We start from the raw sequence: 21,478 nt of genomic DNA, 5'->3' as shown, positions 1-21,478 counted from the left end.
AGTTTTTTTTCTTTTTTATTTACTTGGCTGTGCCGGGTTTTAGTCGCAGCATGCACGATCTTCGATCTTCGTTGCAGCGTGCGGGAATGTGTGATCCGGTTCCCTGACCATGGATGGAGCCCAGCTCACCTGCACCGGGAGTGCAGGGTCTTAGCCACTGGACTACCAGGGACGTCCCAAAGGAGTGATTCTTACCACACGTACCAGCTGTTGAGGGACTCATGGGCAAAACCTACTCAGGTATCAGAAAGTGGCCTGGCTCTCCTCTTGCACAGTGAACGAGGGCTGAGACCATCTAAGCAGGGCACTGAAACGGTAATACAGCTAAACAATGGATTAGCTGTATTGTTAATACGGCTGGTTCCCTGTATTTGGTCACAGGCCACACACCCCCAAATCCAGTCACCGATCAATCTGTCTTTGGCTGAAGATGAACTGGGTCAGAGTGGATGGGTCAGACTTACATAGAAACCCTGACTGAAGAGCAGAACTGGCTGGGCAAGGGTTACTACACATAAACAACTGTTTCGACCGCTCCTGGGTGAAACACCACAACTTTAAACATACATTTAAACCACACCAAAAATTAATGCCCGTAAACCCTCTAAATGTTTAGAAAATGACGTGATAAAAACAAACGCTTTCTAGTCTGATCAAGTTACTTTTTGACTTGTCACAGTTGGTACTATTTCCCATACAAGAATATTTTAAGTAAAATAATTTTCACTGCCACAGAATTAGAACTTGGGATAAGAATATATTTTATTTTCTCATAGAAGTTCTACCAAAAATATACTTTTTTCTTAACTTAAAAATACGACTTTGGAAAGCAAAATTCGAGTTGTTACAATTTGTTACATGTTTTACAAACAACTATGAAAGGAAAGAGGTCAACAGAATGGACTCAATTATTAAATATAAAGATGTTCATTTTACAAGCTTGACCTTGTCCTTTAACAACTTCAGGGTGGGGTTCTTGCTGATTTTCTTGTTGAAGATGACCAGGAGTTCCTCTTCAGATTTGTGATGTTCATTTGTCACTGCATAATACTGAGCTAAAACCTTCACAAAGAAAGACAGTGGTCAAATAGGTATTAGTCCTGAAAATTTAGGAGTGTTGGTTCTCTGGCCCCCAACACAGCAGACAGTGACAAATCAAAGAACCCAGGTGCTGGTTACATGGGGGTGTCCTGCTTGTGGCAATTCACACAGCTGCACACGTGTGACACGTGGCCGCCTGTGTCAGACACCAGCAAAAAAAAATTACAAAGAGGGAAAAAAAACACTGTTCTGGAGTAATCGAAAGACAGTAACACATCTAGAGCAGTAATTTTCAGATTTAACACCGACGCTGCTCTGGCTGAGGAGGTGTGGGTGGGGGGGGGGTGACGCCATCCCCATCCGCACCCTGAACGGCTAAAAAGGAGAAGCTGGAATGTCACTGAGACATACACACACCTATGTTTACAGCGTGTGTATATATACACTCAAGTTTACAGTGTTTCAGATGTAGAAAAACAGAACAGAATTATACATTTTAAAATAAAGAACTGATTCTCCCCAGCATTATATACCTGATTCGCACCCTTCATACCTTTTTCCTTAGCTTCTTGATTGTTATTTCATTGTCTGGGGCCTGTTTCAGAACTGCTTTAATAGTTCCCTTCCAGTTGAATTTACCTACAATGTAGAAAATAATATGTAAAATACTGTGTTTTGTGGTACTACAAAAAGGGTTAAGAAACAGCTGTGTGTGAGAGATCCAGTCTCCCTACACCCCAGTCAACATTTGGTAGTGGTACGACGTTTGTAGAGCAAGTTTTTGGTCTTGATGAAGCCTCATTTCTCCACCACCTATTTGCTACGCAGGATATGAACAAGACCAGAATGAACAGGATGCCACAGTTCTGCGTAGCAGGCACCTGACCTGTCTAATCACAGTGGCCGAGAGGCACTGACTCTCGTCTATAATACTCATTCTCAAAATGAGCAGAAAAACTAAGTATCGTTAAGTACCACCATCCTACAAATTCCTGTAGAAAGACATGAGTTATTTCTAATGAACTCAAGATTTACTAAGGATCTGCTAAGATCAGTTCAGTCGGTTCAATTCAGTCACTCAGTCGTGTCCGACTCTTTGCGACCCCATGAATCACAGCACGCCAGGCCTCCCTGTCTATCACCAACTCCCGGAGTTCACTCAGACTCACGTCCATCAAGTCAGTGATGCCATCCAGCCATCTCATCCTCTGTCATCCCCTTCTCCTCCTGCCCCCAATCCCTCCCAGCATCAGAGTCTTTTCCAATGAGTCAACTCTTCGCATGAGGTGGCCAAACAAAAGAGTTCGAAATGCAGTACTTGGATGCAATCTCAAAAACAACAGAATGATCTCTGTTCGTTTCCAAGGCAAACCATTCAATATCACAGTAATCCAAGTCTATGCCCCAACCAGTAACGCTGAAGAAGCTGAAGTTGAAAGGTTCTATGAAGACCTACAAGACCTTTTAGAACTAACACCCAAAAAAGATGTCCTTTTCATTATAGGGGACTGGAATGCAAAAGTAGGAAGTCAAGAAACACCTGGAGTAACAGGCAAATTTGGCCTTGGAATATGGAATGAAGCAGGGCAAAGGCTAATAGAGTTTTGCCAAGAAAATGCACTGGTCATAGCTAAGATCAAGGGGCTGTGTAAACACAGTAAACAAAGCAAAGATTGACAGCAGGCTAGGACTCATCTAGGGAACCTTTACTTCTGGGAAGATGAAGACGAGTATGCAGAAGGTACATAATTCTGATGAAATGAAAGAAATCAAAGATTTAAATCAACAGACATGCCATGTTCATGGCTTGGAAGACAACACAGTAAATAAAGTGATTGATTCTCCCCAAACTGATCCAATTCCTCTATCATCACAGCAAGACTTTTTATAGATATAGGCAAGATTATTATAAATCTTCTAATTTTGCAACAGAATAAAGTGAGAATAAGCCTACCCCTTTTCAAGACTTTGGATATACCTACTCGAGTCAAGAGTGTGTGGTGGATGGACGGACACACACCAACGAGAGAGAACCCAGAACAGACCCACACCGATGCTGGAGAAAGGCACTTCACTGAGAAAAGACAGCCTTTTTAAATGGTGTGGACCCACTAGACATTGATGAGCAAAGAAATAAACCTTCAACCAAGTTTCACATCTCATAAAAATTAATTCAAAATGCATCATGGACTTGAGTGTAAAATATGCAACTATAAGACCTTTAAGAAAGAAACAGAAAAAAAAAAAAAAAAAAACCTCCATGGATTTAAGGCTGGCAAAGAGTTCTCAGATGACTTCAGAAGTATCATCTCTTAAAGGAAAAACTGACAAACGAGGCTTCATCAAGACCAAAAACTTGCTCTACAAATGCAGTACCGCCACCAAATGCTGACCAGGGTGTAGCGAGACTGGATCTCTCACACACTGCTGGTGGGGATACAACATGGTACAGCTACTCTTGAAAAACCTGGCTGTTTCTTAAAAAACTAAACATGCAAGTAACGTCCCACACAGCCACTGCACCTCCTGAACACTTCTTCCAGAAAACAGGACACAGGAAAACCTCTACGTGAGGGCTTACAGCCACTTTATTCATCAGGACCACGAACCGGAAATAACCCAGATGTCCGTCAACAGATGAATGGATAACCAAGCCGTGGGACACTCACACCACAGACCACTGCTCACAGTGCAGAGGAATGGACTACTGAGATGTGCAGCCACCTGGATGAATCTCCCTAGAATAAGGCTGAGTGAAAAGGGCCAATCTCAAAAGGTTACACAGTGTGAAGTGAAAGTCGCTCAGTTGTGGCCGACTCTTTGCAACCTGATGGACTATACTGTCCATGGAATTCTCCAGGCCAGAATACTGGAGTGGGTAGCCTTTCCCTTCTCCAGGGGATCTTCCCAACCCAGGTCTTATGCATTGCAGGCGGATTCTTTACCAACAGAGCTATCAGGGAAGCCCATTACACAGTAAATGATGCCATTTATGTCACATTCTGAAATGACACAATTCCGAAATGGAGAGGAAAACGGAGAGCTACATGGAAGTAAGGGATAGGCTGACCTCTGGGGCAGAGGGGGGATGGGGCGAGAGGAGGGTGGGCGTGGCTATAAGAGGGCAGTGGGAGCATTCCCTTCGGGGACAGGAATGTTTGTCTAATGTTTGTCTCTTGACAGTTTAGGGTCAGCACCCAGGGAAGTTTTGTCCTACGGTTGTGGGAGGTCTCAGCCGCAGAGGAAACTGGGTAAGGCCACAGAAGGATCCCTGAAGTCTAATTATTTCTTAAAAATGCACGTGAATCTACAATTATCTCAGACCTAAAAATTTTAAGTTAAAAAAAAAAAAACTTCACATATACAAAGTTATAAGCTAAGAAATCTAACTACACTTGGGCAGTTACTGAACTTCCGTGAATAAAGCCTCAAATCCCATTTGGGCCCTTGGGCCTGTTCTTAGTGGCAGGCCTGGGGGAGTGTTCCCGGTCTGACCAGTAGGAACAGCTCTGTGGAGAAGACAGCATTTAACAGGAGCCCTGGACTTCCCAGGTGGCTCAGCTGGTAAAGAATCTGCCTGCGATGTGGGAGACCTGGGTTCGATCCCTGAGTAAGATCCCCCAGAGAAGGGAAAGGCTACCCACTCCAGTATTCTTGGGTTTCACTTGTGGCTCAGCTGATAAAGAATTCACCTGCAATGTTCGATCCCTGGGTTGGGAAGATCCCCTGGAGAAGGGAAAGGCTACCCACTCCAGTATTCTGGCCTGGAGAATTCCATGGACTGTATAGTCCATAGGGTCTTAAAGAGTCGGACAAGACTGAGTGACTTACACTTTCACTTTGGAGTCTGACAAGTACACATTCTGGCTGAAAGAGATGGTGGCTGTTGGGCTCCAAGCAAGGGGATACCAGGGACAGACCCAGAGACAGGAGGAGAAACAGTCAAGCCTGTTCCTGTACCTTGGACTTCAGGGTACATCTATGGGAGTGATAAGAGTTAGGAACAAGAAGGGGCTTACTTTAAGCTCCAAAGACCATACATGTCTCCAATCCAGACGGCTCTACATTCTATCCTTACAGCTGGAGAGACCCTTGTGAGACTGACTGACAGAGTACTCACTATTACTCTGAAGTCACACCTTGGAGTATGGGTTTTGCTCCAGACTCTTTCCTGTACATCCAGAGGGCACGACCCACCTGACGGGCCCAACCCTTCCCCTTCTCCCTCAACCTAGAGAGGGCAGAGCTGCAAAGCACAGTAGCCGTACCTTTTGCAGGAGCCTCATGGTTTTCCGGTTCTCCATCCTCAGAATTTTCTGGGGGCTTAATCTTTTTCTTCTTAGAATTTGCTTCAACTAAGTCATTAGGAAGATTAAAAAAAAAAAAACAGATTTCACATTTATAACAGCACCTACTGTTTAATGAGAGGCCTACAGGGCCAAGCCCCTAAAAAAAAAAACCCATCACCTTGCTCATGCCCCCAGGCACCCCAGTCCCGAGGCGTGGGGTTTCTCCTCCAAGGCAGATGACAAAATGGGCAGTCGAGAGGTGGTGTCGCCTGCCCCGGACTAAGCCCAGGTTGGCCTGCTCCCAAACCTTATGCTCTTTGCCGCGAGTGGTTTCAAACAGTAAGGTCTGACATATTTTTATCCATCCCCAACTCACAACTCAAACATTCTTTAACAAACCCTTGGAGCGTAAGTGAGCCACAAACCTAACAAACCCTTGGAGCGTAAGTGAGCCACAAACCTTCCGAGTGCTTGCGCTTTCTTTTCCCTGGACCGGCGTCTGCCTGCTCCCCCACCTTGGCGCCTCCATCCACCGCCCCATCCTGGGCGCGCTCGGCCTTGCTCTTCTTCCTCTGGCTCTTCGTCCCTGAGGAGCCGTCGGCTGCCTCCTGCTCGGCCTCCTGTGCTGCTTTGCGCTTTTTAGGCTTCTGACTCTTTGCGTCCTCCTGGTGGTTTTCTAGTCTTAGTTCTTTCTTTTCTTTTTTCGTATTCTTCTGCCGTTCTGCCTTCCTTTCTCTCTTATTCTTCTTGGCCTCTGCTGGCTCTTCGGTGCTGCTGTTTGCTTTGGAGGACGGGACGTCGGCATTGTTCTCTGCACACGGCTTGGTCACTGGCTCTGGCGGCTGCTGATCTGGCCCCTTACCAACAGGTTCCTTATTATTAAGCAAAACCAAGACACACATAAATACTCATTCCAGACACATATCATTGTGTGTATCTACTGAATAAATTCCTCTAAGGAAACTGTTATTACTTACCATTTTATAACTGCGACCCTCACCCCCGCCCCATTGCTCACATGTAGCAGTTAATACACAAAATGAATAAAACTACCCCCAGCCCACATTCCTCTCTGCCTTTAACAGATATTTTCATTCCACTAGAAAAATGAAGGATCTCTATGTCACGGAAAAGTCAGACCTTTAATTCTGGCTCACTAGCCGCCTGTTACGTAGAAGACAGGCATGTAGGTGTGGCAGAAACCACCAGATTTATGCATCTGCAGGCCTGGGTTCAAGTTCCAGCTCTGTTCACTAGCCAGGTGACTCAGAGCAAGTTATTTATCTGCTTCAAACCTATTTCCTCATCTATAAACAAAAAGGTAGTGACACCTACCTAACACAGTTTATGTACAAATAAAATGAGAAAAGCTAAGCTTGAGAAAGCAGCTGGATGTACAGGAAGAGTTTTATAAACTCCTGAGTACTAGACAGAGGTGCCCTTATCACCATCACTGTTCAGATGGATGGCTACCCTGAGAGGAATGTCAGGGAGGGACACCTGGGCGGAATGTCAAGAATGGTAAGTAAGGAACCATGGAAATACGCGCTGGAATAAGACAAACTTCCTATTTACTGCCCCACCTGACTCAAACCGAGTGACTTCAGCACAGCCAGCCCCACTGCCTGCTGCACTCTGACTATAAATATGCTACGGCTTCCACGCCTGCCCCTTCCTAAGAGAGGACGTGGAGCAATTCACTGAACTGCTCCGCAAGCCCTGATGCATCTGCAGGGCTGGGGCCGCTGCAGGGGTCCTGCAAACCCCGGGACTCATGGTCAAGCTCCATCTCTGTTAAGTAACTGGCCAGGTGGTAGTCCTCCTCCTTTCAAAGGTGAGGTCACGAGGGGACCAAATGGAGGAGGACTGGCTTTCACTCCTGTACAAGCACTCTGCTGAGGTCACGTGGCCCGTGAGACCCAGTCATAGGCTCAAAGAGTAGTATTTGGGTATTGAGACTAAACAACTGGAGTTTTTTCAGTAAGAATTCAGAGATCAAATCATCCAGGCACATGCCGGGGAGGCAGGCGATGAGCTCAGAAAGGACTCAAGAGGAAGGGGGACCAGGACACCTCGCCCTGTCCTACAAGTTCCGTCCTATGGTACAGTGTGTTGTGAGCAGCAACCCACCAGGGTCAGAGCACCGCAGCCCCAGGCCTGACCCCTTCAGCCCAGTCTCCAGCTGCTGCCCTGCCTCCACTTCCTAACCAAGTCCGCCCCCTGCACTCCAGCTTCTGGGAGAGAGGGGAGACAGGAGGGAGGGAAGGAAGGAGGGAGGGAGACACACACTCACCCACCCAGCAGCCACTCAATCAATGAGTGAACAAACTCACATCCCACCAGCTTCCTACTTCGTTCCAGACTCTCCTCCAACGTGGTCTCCTTAGACACGATTTCACTGCCTCTGTCCTGACAGCGAGACTCTCCCCTCCTTCACTCTCTGCCCTGTCCTCTGCCTCCCATTTCTTCCTGGCCTGTGTCACCACCTGACATCACAGCATCAGCTCTTAGAGCAGCTGTCGGTCTCTCCTGCCAGAATGCAGCTCTGGAGGGAGGGACCCAGGTCCAAGGATGGCTGGGTCCACAGTTACCAGGTGCCGCTGTGCACTGGGGCAGTGAGTGTTTCACCTGAGAAGGATACAAAGCCTCCAGCCCAGCACCCCCAGGGCCTTGGCACCATCTCCACCTCCAACTCCAGGACATGCTGGGACATTCACTGCCCAAAAGCAATGACAAGCTGCATTTTACAGAGCTCAGAGTTTACCACGAGCTGCTTACTGGTTATCTTATTTAATTCTTATATATTCACAGCTTCAAAAATGAAATTGGAAAACTCTATTTTTTGAACTCTGGAGTTAAGCTAAATAACCACAGACTTTTATGACTGTTAGCTAAAATAATGGAAGTGAAAGTGAAAGTCACTCAGTCACGTCCAACCCTTTGCAACCCCATGGACTATACAGTCCGTGGAATTCTCCAGGCCAGAATACTGGAGTGGGTAGCCTTTCCCTTCTCCAGGGGATCTTCCCAACCCAGGAATCGAAGCCAGGTCTCCCCCATTGCAGGCGGATTCTTTACCAGCTGAGCCACAAGGGAAGCCCCAAATAATGGAAATAACCTTTAAAAAAATAGGTGCCACATAAGTGCCAATTGAATGATTGGTTACAAGGTTTCAAGGGCCCATTCGTGTGTTTAGAGACAAATGCTAGATGCACTGCCAAGAGAAAGTTTCATTTTTTATCCCAATTTGTGGTCACAACTATTCTCTCTGCATAAAGCACATCAACAGCTGACAACTGTGAGGAGAATAGAAGCCCAGTTGGACCCCACTGTTGTTTTGAAACACTAATGATGTCTTCAGATGGGATATAAGCTCCAAGTAGGGGCAAAGTGCAAGTGAGTTAATGAGAAAAAATGTTGAACAACGGAAGCAAGGACATGCCTACAAGACGTCACACCACAACTTTCTGCAGGTGTATTCCACATCTGGGGCCTCTCGAATCAAAGCATCTTCTCGGAAGGTGGTCTACTGATGTGTTCCAAGCAATCCCTCTGGCCACTGGAAGGAAGGAGACCAGCACCTACCGAGCGCCCACGCCCTGCTGGGCACGAGCTGGGAGGCTTGTACTCCCTCATCTGCTTTAATACTAGGACACAATCCCTCACCCCACACCTACCAGAATACCTGGTCACCCTCTCTTGTTCTCACCCTGTTTATTTTTCCTTCCTGCCACGATCACCCACCTGAGATGTTTTTCTGTTTTTTGTTCAGGGCCTGACTCGTATTGGGCACAGTAAGTACTGAGTCTTTTGTGTTGTCGCTTAGTTGCTAAGTCACGTCCGACTCTTTTGCGACCCCATGGACTGTGTAGCCCACCAGGCTCCTCTGTCCACGGGATTTCCCAGGCAAGGATACTGGAGTGGATTGCCATACCCTCCTCCAGGGGATCGTCCCGACCCAGGGATCCAACCCAGGTCTCCCGTACCGCAGGCAGATTCTTTCCACTGAGCCATCTGGGAAGCCCCTACTTAGTCTAACGACCCACCTCTATTTAAGACAAGGAAACGAAGGCTCAGAGAGGTTAAATAAAATGCCCAAGAGCAAACGCCTGGCAAATAGCAAAGTAGGGATTCAAATCGGGTTTGTCAGAAACCCAAAGCCCCTGTTCTTTTCCAATCATCCCACTACTTGTCTAAGCCGATCAAGTCTAGTCAGCTGGAACTGTTATCAAAGATCGGGATTAAATATCTTTCTCTGCACAATAAGGAAATCTTCTCTGCAATGCACTCAGTGTATTCCTTCCCATTAATGAAGGCACAAAGAGGCTCTCTGAAAAAGAAGGCTGTCTTGACCTCCAAAGATAAGACATTCCCGTTTCATTTTTACTAACCACTTTTGCCACACTGCAAGTCTAGAGTGAGATTGGACTTACACTGCTGGAAGCTTCGGAAAAGATATTCCACACCTGCTCCAGGATAGATTCATTATGAACTTTTAAACTGTTCTTCATCCAATTCTGTATGGGTGAAAAAGAAAAAAGAAAAAAACCCACTTATCCCATATGCGGAGAGGGACACATAAGCTGTCACTGAGGTGCCCATATCCCCTCCATCAGGGAAGTCCAGTCAAACACATACCTGAAATTTTGCCCTTTTCCTGGGAACGTTGTCAAAACCACTAATTTGCTCTAATAGTTCCCTCACTTTGGGGCTGACATTGGGTCTTTTTATTAATTCATGAATTTTCTACAGAAAAGGAAGATAAAAGCAATAAACAATCGACAGATGAGTTTCATGAAAGTCAAACTGCTGAGTTCACACCTCAAGTCCAGATTCTGGGTTAATGTCTATGTTTACAGATTCAACAGAGTGCTCAAAGGCCAGAGCCATTTATTGTTGCTGTTCAGTTGCTAAGCCATGTCTGACTTTTGGTGACCCCATGGACCGCAGCCCGCCAGGCTTCCCTCTGCTTCACTATCTCCCCGAGACTAAGGCAAGAAATAAAAGGCATCCACACTGGAAAGAAAGAAGTAAAATGATCTCTGTTCCCAGACAACATGGTCTTACATGTCAAAAACCCAAAAGATTTCACAGAAAGAATCTTTAGGACTAAGTTCAGCGGTTGCAGGATACAAAAAAATCAACACTCAAAAATCAAGCTGCATTTCTCTACACTAATAAAGAACAAATTGGAGAGGAAATTAATAAACAATTCCACTTATAATACTATCTAATACTATCAAAAAGAATAAAATACTTAGGGATAAACTTAACTAACCGACGAGGTAAAATACATATATACTGAAAACTAAAAAACACTGCTGAGAGAAATTAAAGAAGATACAAGGAAACAGAAAGACATCCCATGTCCAAGAACTGAAGACAATATTAAAATGTCAATACTATTCAAAGAGAGCTACAGGTTCAGATGTAACCTCTATCAAAAGATGAAACAGTCCTGGAGATGGATGGTGGTGATGGCTGTACAACACTGTGAATGTACTTGGTTGCATGGGATACATTTATTTTTGTCTTCCCAGGCTACTCAAGAAGGCAGGTGACAGATGAAACTGCTTGATGAATTAGGAAGACCTTACCTGAATCCAAGCCTGCTGTTTAACATCGCCTTTGTGGGTTTTACCTTCATACCCTTTGCCACCATACTTCTGATCTTCACTTATGCATTTCACATGGTTTTTATAGTCATCGCCCCTTAAAGTGAGAAAGTTCCACCGTTAGAATGATTCCCAAATCGGAATCTGTGCAAAGCTAGCATACAGTCCACACTTACCTTCCCATCTGTGCTCTGCACGGCCACCCCACCCCTTTCACTTACTACGCTGATAACCTCCTGGTCACATCACATTTCCTTCCTCCCAACTGTTCAAATCCCACCACCAAACTTTCCACCCATTTTTATATACAAATGTCTTAAAATCATATTGATACACAGTATTTTTTTTTAAGTCATAAGGGAATAGTCATAAATAAAAAAGAATTCTCTGCAACAGGGTGTCTTTAAGTTACAAAACCTGTAGGGTTTCCTGGTAATATATAGCGAACAATCAATCATCAGCTGTAGACTAAGTTAAAAGGTGGTATAAAATGGTAGTTATCAGGTCATGAGAAAGTTCTGGATCTTGGGAGTCTTGGAAAAAAAGGACACTCGATTCTGTCTTATATGATCGTTTGAAGCTCTACAGGGTCCTCAGGGAAACACTGGGAAGAAGTCAGGGGCAAAGTCCCTTAAGGAGAAACAGCCCAATTTTCACCTGTTCTGTATATCCTTCCTCCTAGGATTAGGTACGAAAAAAGACTTTACCACCTTCCAAACATTTTTTTTTTTTTTAATCACTGCTTTAGAATGAAATTAAAAGGGACTGTTTGCAAATATCTCTCAAATGCTACAGAGGCCAGTAGGGCCCACGTGCCAAAAGCTGAACCCTCTGAAGCTGAAGGCAATCAGTGCAAGAATGAGGGTAGCCAACTGCAGACAACCCTCCCTGAGAAACACTGGATGGGCAGGACCCACCCTGCCCCGTCTCCTCAGTCCTCCCCTCTCCAGAGACCCCTTCACTGGAAGCACCTGCCTCACTCGGGGCCAGGGGCTTCACTCCCCCCGTCACCTCTGATTTTCTGGGGGAGGACGAGTCTCTTCTCCGAGGGATCTCCACTGTGAATGCATAACTTCATTTTCGGGTCTGTAAATCCATCGCTTCCCTGTGATCAGCACAGCACACCCGGAAACCCTGCTCTGCATGCTCACCTCCCTGGCTCCGGTAATGGTGCCAAGGACAGGTCAGCAAGTGCCACGGACTCATCAGATTATGACCAAACCCGCAACTTCCTTTTTTTCTGAGTCTTCTCTTTGCATCAGTTTTAAAGAGCAAATGGTCCTGGCAGGCACTACATTTTTTTCTTAATTTTCTTTCCTCAAATTTGCCTCTTGCTCTTTTTTTTTTAAAATGCTTTGTGGAACCAACGATCCCATAACTGGTCTGGACATTTAGTACAGATCCATACGGACTTACCAGAAGTCTTTGCCACAGTCGATGCAGGAAAGACATTCGCAGTTTCGGCAAAGAGCCACGTGCTTTTCCACTTGTACCTTCTTCACTGATTCACCACATGCATTGCATGTAAAAAATACCATTTTTAGCTAAATGATTAAATATTTTTTTTTACCCAAGATGGGTTTTAAGCCCTGTCCTAAAAAAAAATTAAAAAGGAAAAAAGATAATTATCATTGTAATGTGAAACTTCTTTTCCAAATATATGACTCAGACAACTAACTCTTCACATGAAAATAACACAATAGAATCAAAGCTGATTCGTAATCTACATTAACCTTTACCATCATCTAAGTAAAACTGTATTCAACAATATTCACACGGCTGAAAACTGGTTGAGTGTGTGCTCACCATGCGCTGGGCTTTATTCTAAAAGCTTTACGTCTATGGACTTCATTAACCCTCACAGCAACCCTATGAGGGAAGGACTCTCGTCGTTCACAAGTTACTCGTGGTATTGGGACTCAGACTAAGGAAACTGTCCAAAGTCACGCAGTAGCAGAACCAGGATTTAAACTTGGCAGGCTGGCTCTAGAGATGAAGTTTGGGGATGTCATGTGCAATATCCTACTTTTTCCAATAACTTTAAGTGCACACATGCAGTCTCTTTCTCTCTACTGCCTCTAGGTGAGCACTTAAAAGTACTCCAAGTTTCCAAATACAATAAGAACACAGCCAAAGGGGAATCATGGAAAGTTCACAAAGTGGAGAAGAGACCTAAAACTCATTCCTATAAGCACAAACAGCACTCATACAGGCATAACCGTGTATCCACAGGTGTTAAAAATGCAGATGTGCGCATCAGTTTCAGCAGACAGGAGCAGATGTGGTCCCCTGTTGGCTCAATCAGAAACCACAGAACCCTTCCAGGTGTCCCAATGCTGGGTGCTGAACTACTGGAGTGGGCTCCCAAACCCAGGCGTCTGGAGCACTGCCCCGTGATTCAGTGGGTCCATACCTACACATAACTACCATTTAAAAAGTTCATGGAGGTGCTACTGCCCTCAACAAAACACAAATTCATTTAAAAGTGTGCTAGAAATCACTGTAACTTTCCAAGATTCAGTTCAGTTGCTCAGTTGTGTCCGACTCTTTGCAACCCCATGGACTGCAGCACACCAGGCTTCCCTGCCATCACCAACTCCTGGAGCTTGCTCAAACTCATGTCCATCGAGTAGGTGATACCATCCAACCATCTCATTCTCTGTCACCCACTTCTGCTCCCACCTTCAATCTTTCCCAGCATCAAGGTCTTTTTCTATAAGTAACTTCTTCACATCAGGTGGCCAAAATATTGGAGCTTTAGCATCAATCCTTCCAATGAATATTCAGGACTGATTTCCTTTAGGATTGACTGGTTTGATCTCCCTGCAGTCCAAGAGACTCTCAAGAGTCTTCTTCTTCAAAAAAAAAAAAAAAAGAGTCTTCTTCAACACCACAGTTCAAAAGCATCAGTTCTTTGGCACTCAGCTTTCTTTATAGTCCAACTCTCACATCCATACATGACGACTGGAAAAACCATAGCTTTGACTAGAAGGACCTTTGTTGGCAAAGTAATGTCTCTGCTTTTTAATATGCTATCTAGGTTGGTCATAGCTTTCCTTTCAAGGAACAAGCATCTTTTAATCTCATGGCTGCAGTCACCATCGGCAGAGATTTTTGGAGCCAAGGAAAAAAAGTTTGTCACTGTTTCCACTATTTTCCCATCTACTTGCCATGAAGTGATGGGATTCAATGCCATGATCTTGGTTTTTTGAATGTTGAGTTTTAAGCCAGCCTTTTCACTTTCCTCTTTCACCTTCATCAAGAGGTTCTTCAGTTCCTCTTCACTTTCTGCCATAAGGGTGACGTCATCTGCATTTTTGAGGTTATTGATATTTCTCCCAGCAATCCTGATTCCAGCTTGTGCTTCATCCAGCCCACCATTTTGCATGATGTACTCTGCATATAAGTTAAATAAGCACAGTGACAATATATAGCCTCGACATACTACCTTCCCAATTTAGAACCAGTCCATTGTTCCATGTCCGGTTCTAACTGTTGCTTCTTGACCTGCATACAGATTTCTCAGGAGGCAGGTAAGGTGGTCTGGTACTCCCATCTCTTGAAGAATTTTCCAGTTTGATGTGATCCACACAGTCAAAGACTTTGGCATAGTCAATAAAGCAGAAGTAGATGTTTTTCTGGAACTCTCTTGCTTTTTCAATGATCCAAAGTATGTGGGCAATTTGATCTCTGGTTCCTCTGCCTTTTCTAAATCCAGCTGGAACATTTGGAAGTTCTCAATTCACATACTGTTGAAGACATGTTTGGAGAATTTTGAGCATTACTTTACTAGTATGTGAGATGAGTAGAATTGTGCAGTAGTTTTAGCATTCTTTGGCATTGCCTTTCTTTGGGATTAGAATGAAAACTGACTTTTTCCAGTCCTGTAGCCACTGCTGCGTTTTCCAAATTGGCTGGCAATTGAATGCAGCACTTTCACAGCATCATCTTTTAGCATTTGAAACAGCTCAGCTGGAATTCCATCACCTCCATTAGCTTTGTTCTTAGTGATGCTTCCTAAGGCCCACTTGACTTCACATTCCAGGATGTCTGGTTCTAGGTGAGTAATAACACCACTGTGGCTATCTCGGTCATTAAGATCTTGATTTTTTTAATCACTAGATTGTCATTTTACATTATAAATAAGTTTCACAGCAAAAATACTGAGAACAAATGTTTAACCCAGCATGTTCTTTCTCATCATGAAGGTAAGGTCAAGCACACTGATACAGTTTTTTCAGGTAAGACTTCATCTGAGACTCCTCTGGCACAAATGAGACTACTCCTGGTTCATGGGAAATTCTCATGCACGAGATCAGCATCTCTCCTGTACTCCCACCTTCTGAGTCACCGCTAGAGAGGACAAACCTAAGAAAGGAGCAGGGCTACGCCCATCCATTCAGCCTCAAATGAAAATGTACATCCTGGCTGCAACTCCAGGGTTTACAGAGGCTCAGCTGGTCTCTCTTAGAGGTCTCTTGCCCTGCAGTTTGCTTAATGTGCTCATAAAACGTGGGCCCCTGGCCCAGAGACCCCCTTCTTCAGCTCTCCATCAGGGTTACATGGGGTCAGTTACAGCCGAGCAGCAAATCCAAAGGAAAGAAAGACTGACTGTTCTGGGACGTGCACCAACCAAGAGCATCTTCTCACCTGGTTACGGTCAAAGACGTATGAAACAGCCACAGGTCCGGGGGAGCTGGTCTCATGCGGACTGTGATCCACTCCCCCGAAGCCAGCATTCTGCTCTCAGCAGGATGACGACCAGGTTGCTGGCAGGCAACAAAAGCAGCCAGGCTTCCCTGGTGGCTCAGTGGTAAAGAATCTACCTGCAAAGCAGCTTTGGTCCCTGGGTCAAGAAGATGCCCTGAAGAAGGAAATGGCTAACCCACTCCAGTATTCTTACCTGGAGAATTCTATGGACAGAGAAGCCTGTCGGGGTACAGTCCATGGAGTTGCAAGAGTTGGCAGACTACTGAACGCACATGCACACAAGGGCACTGTGGTCTCAGTCTCAAAATGAGAGTAAACCACAGTCACCAAGAGATGGACTGCCACCTTACACACAGGTGGAACAAACTCAAGTACCTGCTGACAATGTTGAAAGTACTTTCAGTGAGATTCGACCATGAAAAAAAGAACCCCCGCAAACTGCAGCTATGGCCTACAGCTTTCCAACCATCATTTTTAAGGTCTATTCTGTATCTTGTTTGAGGCAGAGAGGGGAGGGGAGGAAGGCTTCGCCAAGCTTTGAGATACAGCTGAGAGATGCAGCCTGCCATGGAAGGTCAGGAATTAAAAGGCCTGGGAAGGACGGCTGGAGACAAAATTTCTCTACTGAATGAAGCCAGTGATGCTGACAAAAAAAGGTGCTCAGCATATCTGTGCAAAACACGTCTTCTCTCTAGTGATTAGACACAGACAGAGTAAACATCAATTCAGGAGAGAATTAGATTTTGGTCACATGTAGATCGGAAAGATACCTCTCCAATCGTTTTCATTTGGTCTTTTGTGGCATATGTTCACATTCAGAAATCTGTTGGGGTTTTTTCAAAGATAGAATGGGTTGCTTGCATAGTAAGCTGGAACTCATTCTCCCAGGGCCTTCCTCTGGAGTTTTAGAGCCACAACTGCATACTGACCCTTAATCTGCACCGCGGGCAGTGTGGCCGCCTGCTTGCTAAGGAGATAAGCTCTGTAAGGAGCTTACCCGTCCCTCTTCACCCAGGCCTCCAGGGAAGTACCTTGCTTCTGTGCGGTAAACAGTGGTATGTGTGTCTGTGGTGGGAGGAAGGGACTACAAACAACCCCAAGATCAAAACCATCCAAACTGCACAGCAGACTCAAGTGTGGCAAATCCTAGAGCAGGTTTGACAATTTCAGAAGTGGACATGCTTCTGAATTTACAAAAAGACACCCCTCCAACTGAAAACAGCAAGCACCTCCTACACACAAAAGACAACTCATTCAAACTTCACAGGACTCAATAAATGTGAAAGAAATTTAAAGTCTCATTTTCAAATGATGTCTTGGTAAATTTGTAACATTTGGACTTCACAAGTTGGAAAAGCTAAAACCATGTTGCATTAAGACTTTCATGACACCTATATACCGTCTAAGTGCCGTGTCTCATGACCATTCATTTAAAAATATTACGACCCTAAGTCTTTTATTCTTAAGCTAGGCCACCCTGGACAAGGAGACCACCCATGTCACAGCAGAGGATGATGGGTATTGAACAGCACTGCTGAGCTGATGGGTAGCAGACAGCATGCCTAGGAGCTGGGAACCTGTGAAGCAATTCAAGCACCTAAGTCTCCTCTTATCAAGCTGGTGGCCACCTTCTGTTGACCTGGGCCTGGACTCAGGGCCAGAAGATCTGAGCTGGAGTCTGCGTCCGCCAATTAAAAACTAAATGACCTGGATACCTAAGCTTCTCAGAATCTGTTTATCTATAAAATGGGTCTAATACCACACAGTATTGTGTGGAAAATTAAAGATACCAGATTTGAAAGATAAATCCTTACTCAATGGTAGAATTTCTTGTGGTCTATTTACTTGCACATCAGTGATATTGCTCCCAGTCCCCTCCAAACACTGCTTCTTTAAATATGATCCTCAATCTACCCATCTTCATAAACTCACCCCAGTCTCTGCTGGCTCCCCATCCGCTGGGTGCCTACACTACCACCCTGTTCCCTGATAACATGAACTCAAATTGGTTCTGGGATTGTGAAGTGAACATGTAAGTCGCTCGTTTGTGTCTGACTCTGCGATCCCACGGGCAGTAGCACGCCAAGCTCCTCTGTCTGTGGAATTCTCCAGGCCAGAATATTGGAGTGGGTTGCCATTCCCTTCTCCAGGGGATCTTCCTGACCCAGGGATCCAACTCGGGTCTTCTGCATTACAGGCAGATTCTTTACCATCTGAGTCACCAGGGAAGCTTGTATTTGGAGTGATTTTATTTATTTTTTAACCTTCCTCTTTACATATTTTTGTATTGTCTTCAGTACAGTTCAATTGCTCAGTCGTGCCTGACTCTTTCCAACCCCATGAATCGCAGCATGCCAGGCCTCCCTGTCCATCACCATCTCCCGGAGTTCACTCAAACTCACGTCTATCGAGTCGGTGATGCCATCCAGCCATCTCATCCTCTGTCGTCCCCTTCTCCTCCTGCCCCCAATCCCTCCCAGCATCAGAGTCTTTTCCAATGAGTCAACTCTTCGCATGAGGTGGCCAAAGTACTGGAGTTTCAGCTTTAGCATCATTCCTTCCAAAGAAATCCCAGGGCTGATCTCCTTCAGAATGGACTGGTTGGATCTCCTTGTAGTCCAAGGGACTCTCAAGAGTCTTCTCCAACACCACAGTTCAAAAGCATCAATTCTTCGGCTCTCAGCCTTCTTCACAGTCCAACACTCGCATCTATACATGACCACTGGAAAAACCATAGCCTTGACTAGACGGACCTTTGTTGGCAAAGTGATGTCTGTGCTTTTCAATATGCTATCTAGGTTGGTCATAACTTTCCTTCCCAGGAGTAAGCGTCTTTTAATTTCATGGCTGCACTCACCATCTGTAGTGATTTTGGAGCCCAAAAAGATAAAGTCTGACACTGTTTCCCCATCTATTTGCCATGAAGTGATGGGACCAGATGCCATGATCTTTGTTTTCTGAATGTTGAGCTTTAAGCCAACTTTTTCACTCTCCTCTTTCACTTTCATCAAGAGGCCTTTGAGTTCCTCTTCACTTTCTGCCATAAGGGTGGTGTCATCTGCATATCTGAGGTGATTGATATTTCTCCCGGCAACCTTGATTCCAGCTTGGGCTTCTTCCAGCCCAGCGTTTCTCATGATGTACTCTGCATAGAAGTTAAATAAGCAGGGTGACAATATACAGCCTTGACGAACTCCTTTTCCTATTTGGAACAAGTCTGTTGTTCCATGTCCAGTTCTAACTGTTGCTTCCTGACCTTCATACAGGTTTCTCAAGAGGCAGGTCAGGTGGTCTGGTAGTCCCATCTCTTTCAGAATTTCCGACAGTTTATTGTGATCCACACAGTCAAAGGCTTTGGCATAGTCAATAAAGCAGAAATAGATGTTTTTCTGGAACTCTCTTGCTTTTTCCATGATCCAGCGGATGTTGGCAATTTGGTCTCTGGTTCCTCTGCCTTTTCTAAAACCAGCTTGAACATCTGGAAGTTCACGGTTCACATATTGCTGAAGCCTGGCTTGGAGAATTTTGAGCATTACTTTACTAGCGTGTGAGGTGAGTGCAATTGTGTGGTAGTCTGAGCATTCTTTGGCATTGCCTTTCTTTGGGATTGGAATGAAAACTGACCTTTTCCAGTCCTGTGGCCACTGCTGAGTTTTCCAAATTTGCTGCCATATTGAGTGCAACACTTTCACAGCATCATCTTCCAGGATTTGAAATAGCTCAACTGGAATTCCATCACCTCCACTAGCTTTGTTCGTAGTGGTGCCTTCTAAGGCCCACTTGACTTCACATTCCAGCATATCTGGCTCTAAGTGAGTGATCATACCATCGTGATTATCTGGGTCATGAAGATCTTTTTCGTGTAATTCTTCTGTGTATTCTTGCCACCTCTTCTTAATATCTTCTGCTTCTGTTAGGTCCATACCATTTCTGTCCTTTATCGAGCCCATCTTTGCATGAAATGTTCCCTTGGTAACTCTAATTTTCTTGGAGAGATCTCTAGTCTTTCCCATTCTGTTATTTTCCTCTATTTCTTTGCATTGATCGCTGAGGAAGGCTTTCTTATCTCTTCTTGCTATTCTTTGGAACTCTGCATTCAGATGCGTGTATCTTACCTTTTCTCCTTTGCTTTTCACAGCTATTTGTAAGGCCTCCTCAGACAGCCATTTTGCTTTTTTGCATTTCTTTTCCATGGAGATGTTCTTGATCCCTATCTCCTGTATAATGTCAGGAACCTCAGTCCATAGTTCATCAGGCATTCTATCAGATCTAGTCCCTAAAATCTATTTCTCACTTCCACTGTATAATCATAAGGGATTTGATTTAGGTCATACCTGAATGGTCTTACTATTCTTAAAAAAAAATTCCTTCACAAACATATACACACAGACCTAAACCCCACTGACATCATCACCACCAAAACTGCCCACCTTAAGGGCCAACCTGTCAACAGCCTCCAGTGAGCCCTGAGACCTGAAGCAAGTCATTGTCCCCTAGGGACTTAAGTTCTTCAGGCTGTGAAACAATGCATTAGGCCAACTAGGCTAGCTCTGAGCTCCTCCTAAGAGGAAAACTCCAAGAAACCAGGGGCATGGTGAAAGGGAAAGACAGACAAGCACACACTGTACACCATCACGCAGAAGCTCCTGACTGCAGGGTATACAGTCAGGCAGGATCTCTCCCTTGCTCTGCAAAGACTCTCAAGGAAGGTACATCCATCTCCACTTGACAGATGAGCCAAGGCCCACAGAAGCTGAGTGGTGTCTCTCAAACCCCAAGTTCCAGTATCACACCCTCCCCACATACTACATCAACAGCAGTGGTTTAAACAGCATCTGTTCACTGGTGTAATAACTACCTGTGGAAGCCGACACGTCAGGCACTACGTTAGGCACCGGGGGGACTGAGGGTGCTATGTGAATAAATCCCAGGTAGGCACTCTGCGAGAATGGTAGGCTTGCAAGCACTCAAACTCCACCTCATGCCTCTAACCTCTCCACAAAGGCAGGGGCTGCAGAAAATCCGGACATTGACGGATCATCTACTATGTGCCAAGCTCTGGCTCCTGTAATACTCACAAGAATCCTCTGAGTTAGGTAGGTTCTATTATTATTTCCTTTTGACAGACCAGGCACAAAGGGGTTCAATAACTGTCAACAAGCTACACGTGCAGTTGGTGGCAAACCTGGATTCACAACGCAGCTACTCCCGGCCCTAAAGCCCCGCGCTCTCAACCATGCCCTAAGGGCCTCCTCCTTGGGGATCGAGCTCCCCAAGACTCAAAGAAGGCAAGTGCCTCGTCCCCAATATGCCGCAAGCCTGCACAACGCAGTCCGGTGGGGGAACCAACCAACCATCCCGGCTGGAACCCCCTCTACGGGTTCCCGGCACGACTTTTCCATTTTAAAACCCTGAGGAACTGGTCATTCTAACTCCAGGACTCCTTCCATTTCCCCCAGAGCACGAATGAAACTTGAATGCATTTCTTTCTTCCATGAGTTTAAGCCAAAGGAAAGACTCTCTAACGGTGGAAACGCAGGCAACGGCCACTACGCCCACCCTACCCCGCTCCACCCCCCGCCCCACAGCTTGAGCTCCAGCCCCACAGGTCGGACCTCTGGGCCACCGCCCCTCACCTCTCAGCCAGCGCCCGCCAACGGTTTCAACCCGCCGAGAAAGGAGCACGTGGAATCGCGGTTTCCCGCAAGGCTCTATAACCTGCACCTCCCTCCAGGGCTTCCGCGCGCAGAATTCGCTTCGGAGGCGCCCCGCGCGCCTGCCCGCCGCGACCACACCTCCTGGCGGAAGTGACGCAACCGGAAG

General features: G+C 45.5%; 1 protein-coding gene across 2 annotated transcripts; it reads right to left on the bottom strand.

Moving 5' to 3' along the window:
- Positions 1–744: 744 nt before the first annotated feature.
- On the bottom strand, positions 745–21,452 carry LYAR (Ly1 antibody reactive). 2 transcript variants are annotated; one of them, XM_019963092.2, is made up of 9 exons: positions 21,292–21,452; positions 12,362–12,539; positions 10,928–11,042; positions 9,969–10,076; positions 9,764–9,847; positions 5,791–6,202; positions 5,310–5,396; positions 1,595–1,680; positions 745–1,062 (listed from the first exon to the last, which is right to left on the bottom strand). In XM_019963092.2, the coding sequence occupies exons 2-9, from the start codon at positions 12,481–12,483 to the stop codon at positions 928–930; spliced, it is 1,149 nt and encodes a 382-aa protein (XP_019818651.1). In that variant the 5' UTR covers positions 12,484–12,539; positions 21,292–21,452; the 3' UTR covers positions 745–927. The 2 variants fall into 2 exon arrangements, with proteins under 2 accessions (XP_019818651.1, XP_070647898.1); XM_070791797.1 differs by lacking the exon at positions 21,292–21,452 and adding an exon at positions 15,596–15,809.
- Positions 21,453–21,478: the final 26 nt, after the last annotated feature.

This window comes from Bos indicus, chromosome 6, assembly GCF_029378745.1.
Source record: "Bos indicus isolate NIAB-ARS_2022 breed Sahiwal x Tharparkar chromosome 6, NIAB-ARS_B.indTharparkar_mat_pri_1.0, whole genome shotgun sequence".
Taxonomy (NCBI): Eukaryota; Metazoa; Chordata; class Mammalia; order Artiodactyla; family Bovidae; genus Bos; species Bos indicus.
The sequence above is the reverse complement of the archived record's forward strand: the minus strand, read 5'-3'. Positions and strand labels throughout refer to the sequence as shown.

Coding starts and splice junctions, on each gene's coding strand:
- LYAR (XM_019963092.2), bottom strand. CDS start 12,483: ATGGTATTTTTTACATGCAATGCATGTGGTGAATCAGTGAAGAAGGTA. Junction 10,077..10,927: donor AACAGCAGGCTTGGATTCAG/GTAAGGTCTTCC, acceptor CCTTTTCTGTAG/AAAATTCATGAATTAATAAA. Junction 1,681..5,309: donor CCATGAGGCTCCTGCAAAAG/GTACGGCTACTG, acceptor TCTACATTGTAG/GTAAATTCAACTGGAAGGGA.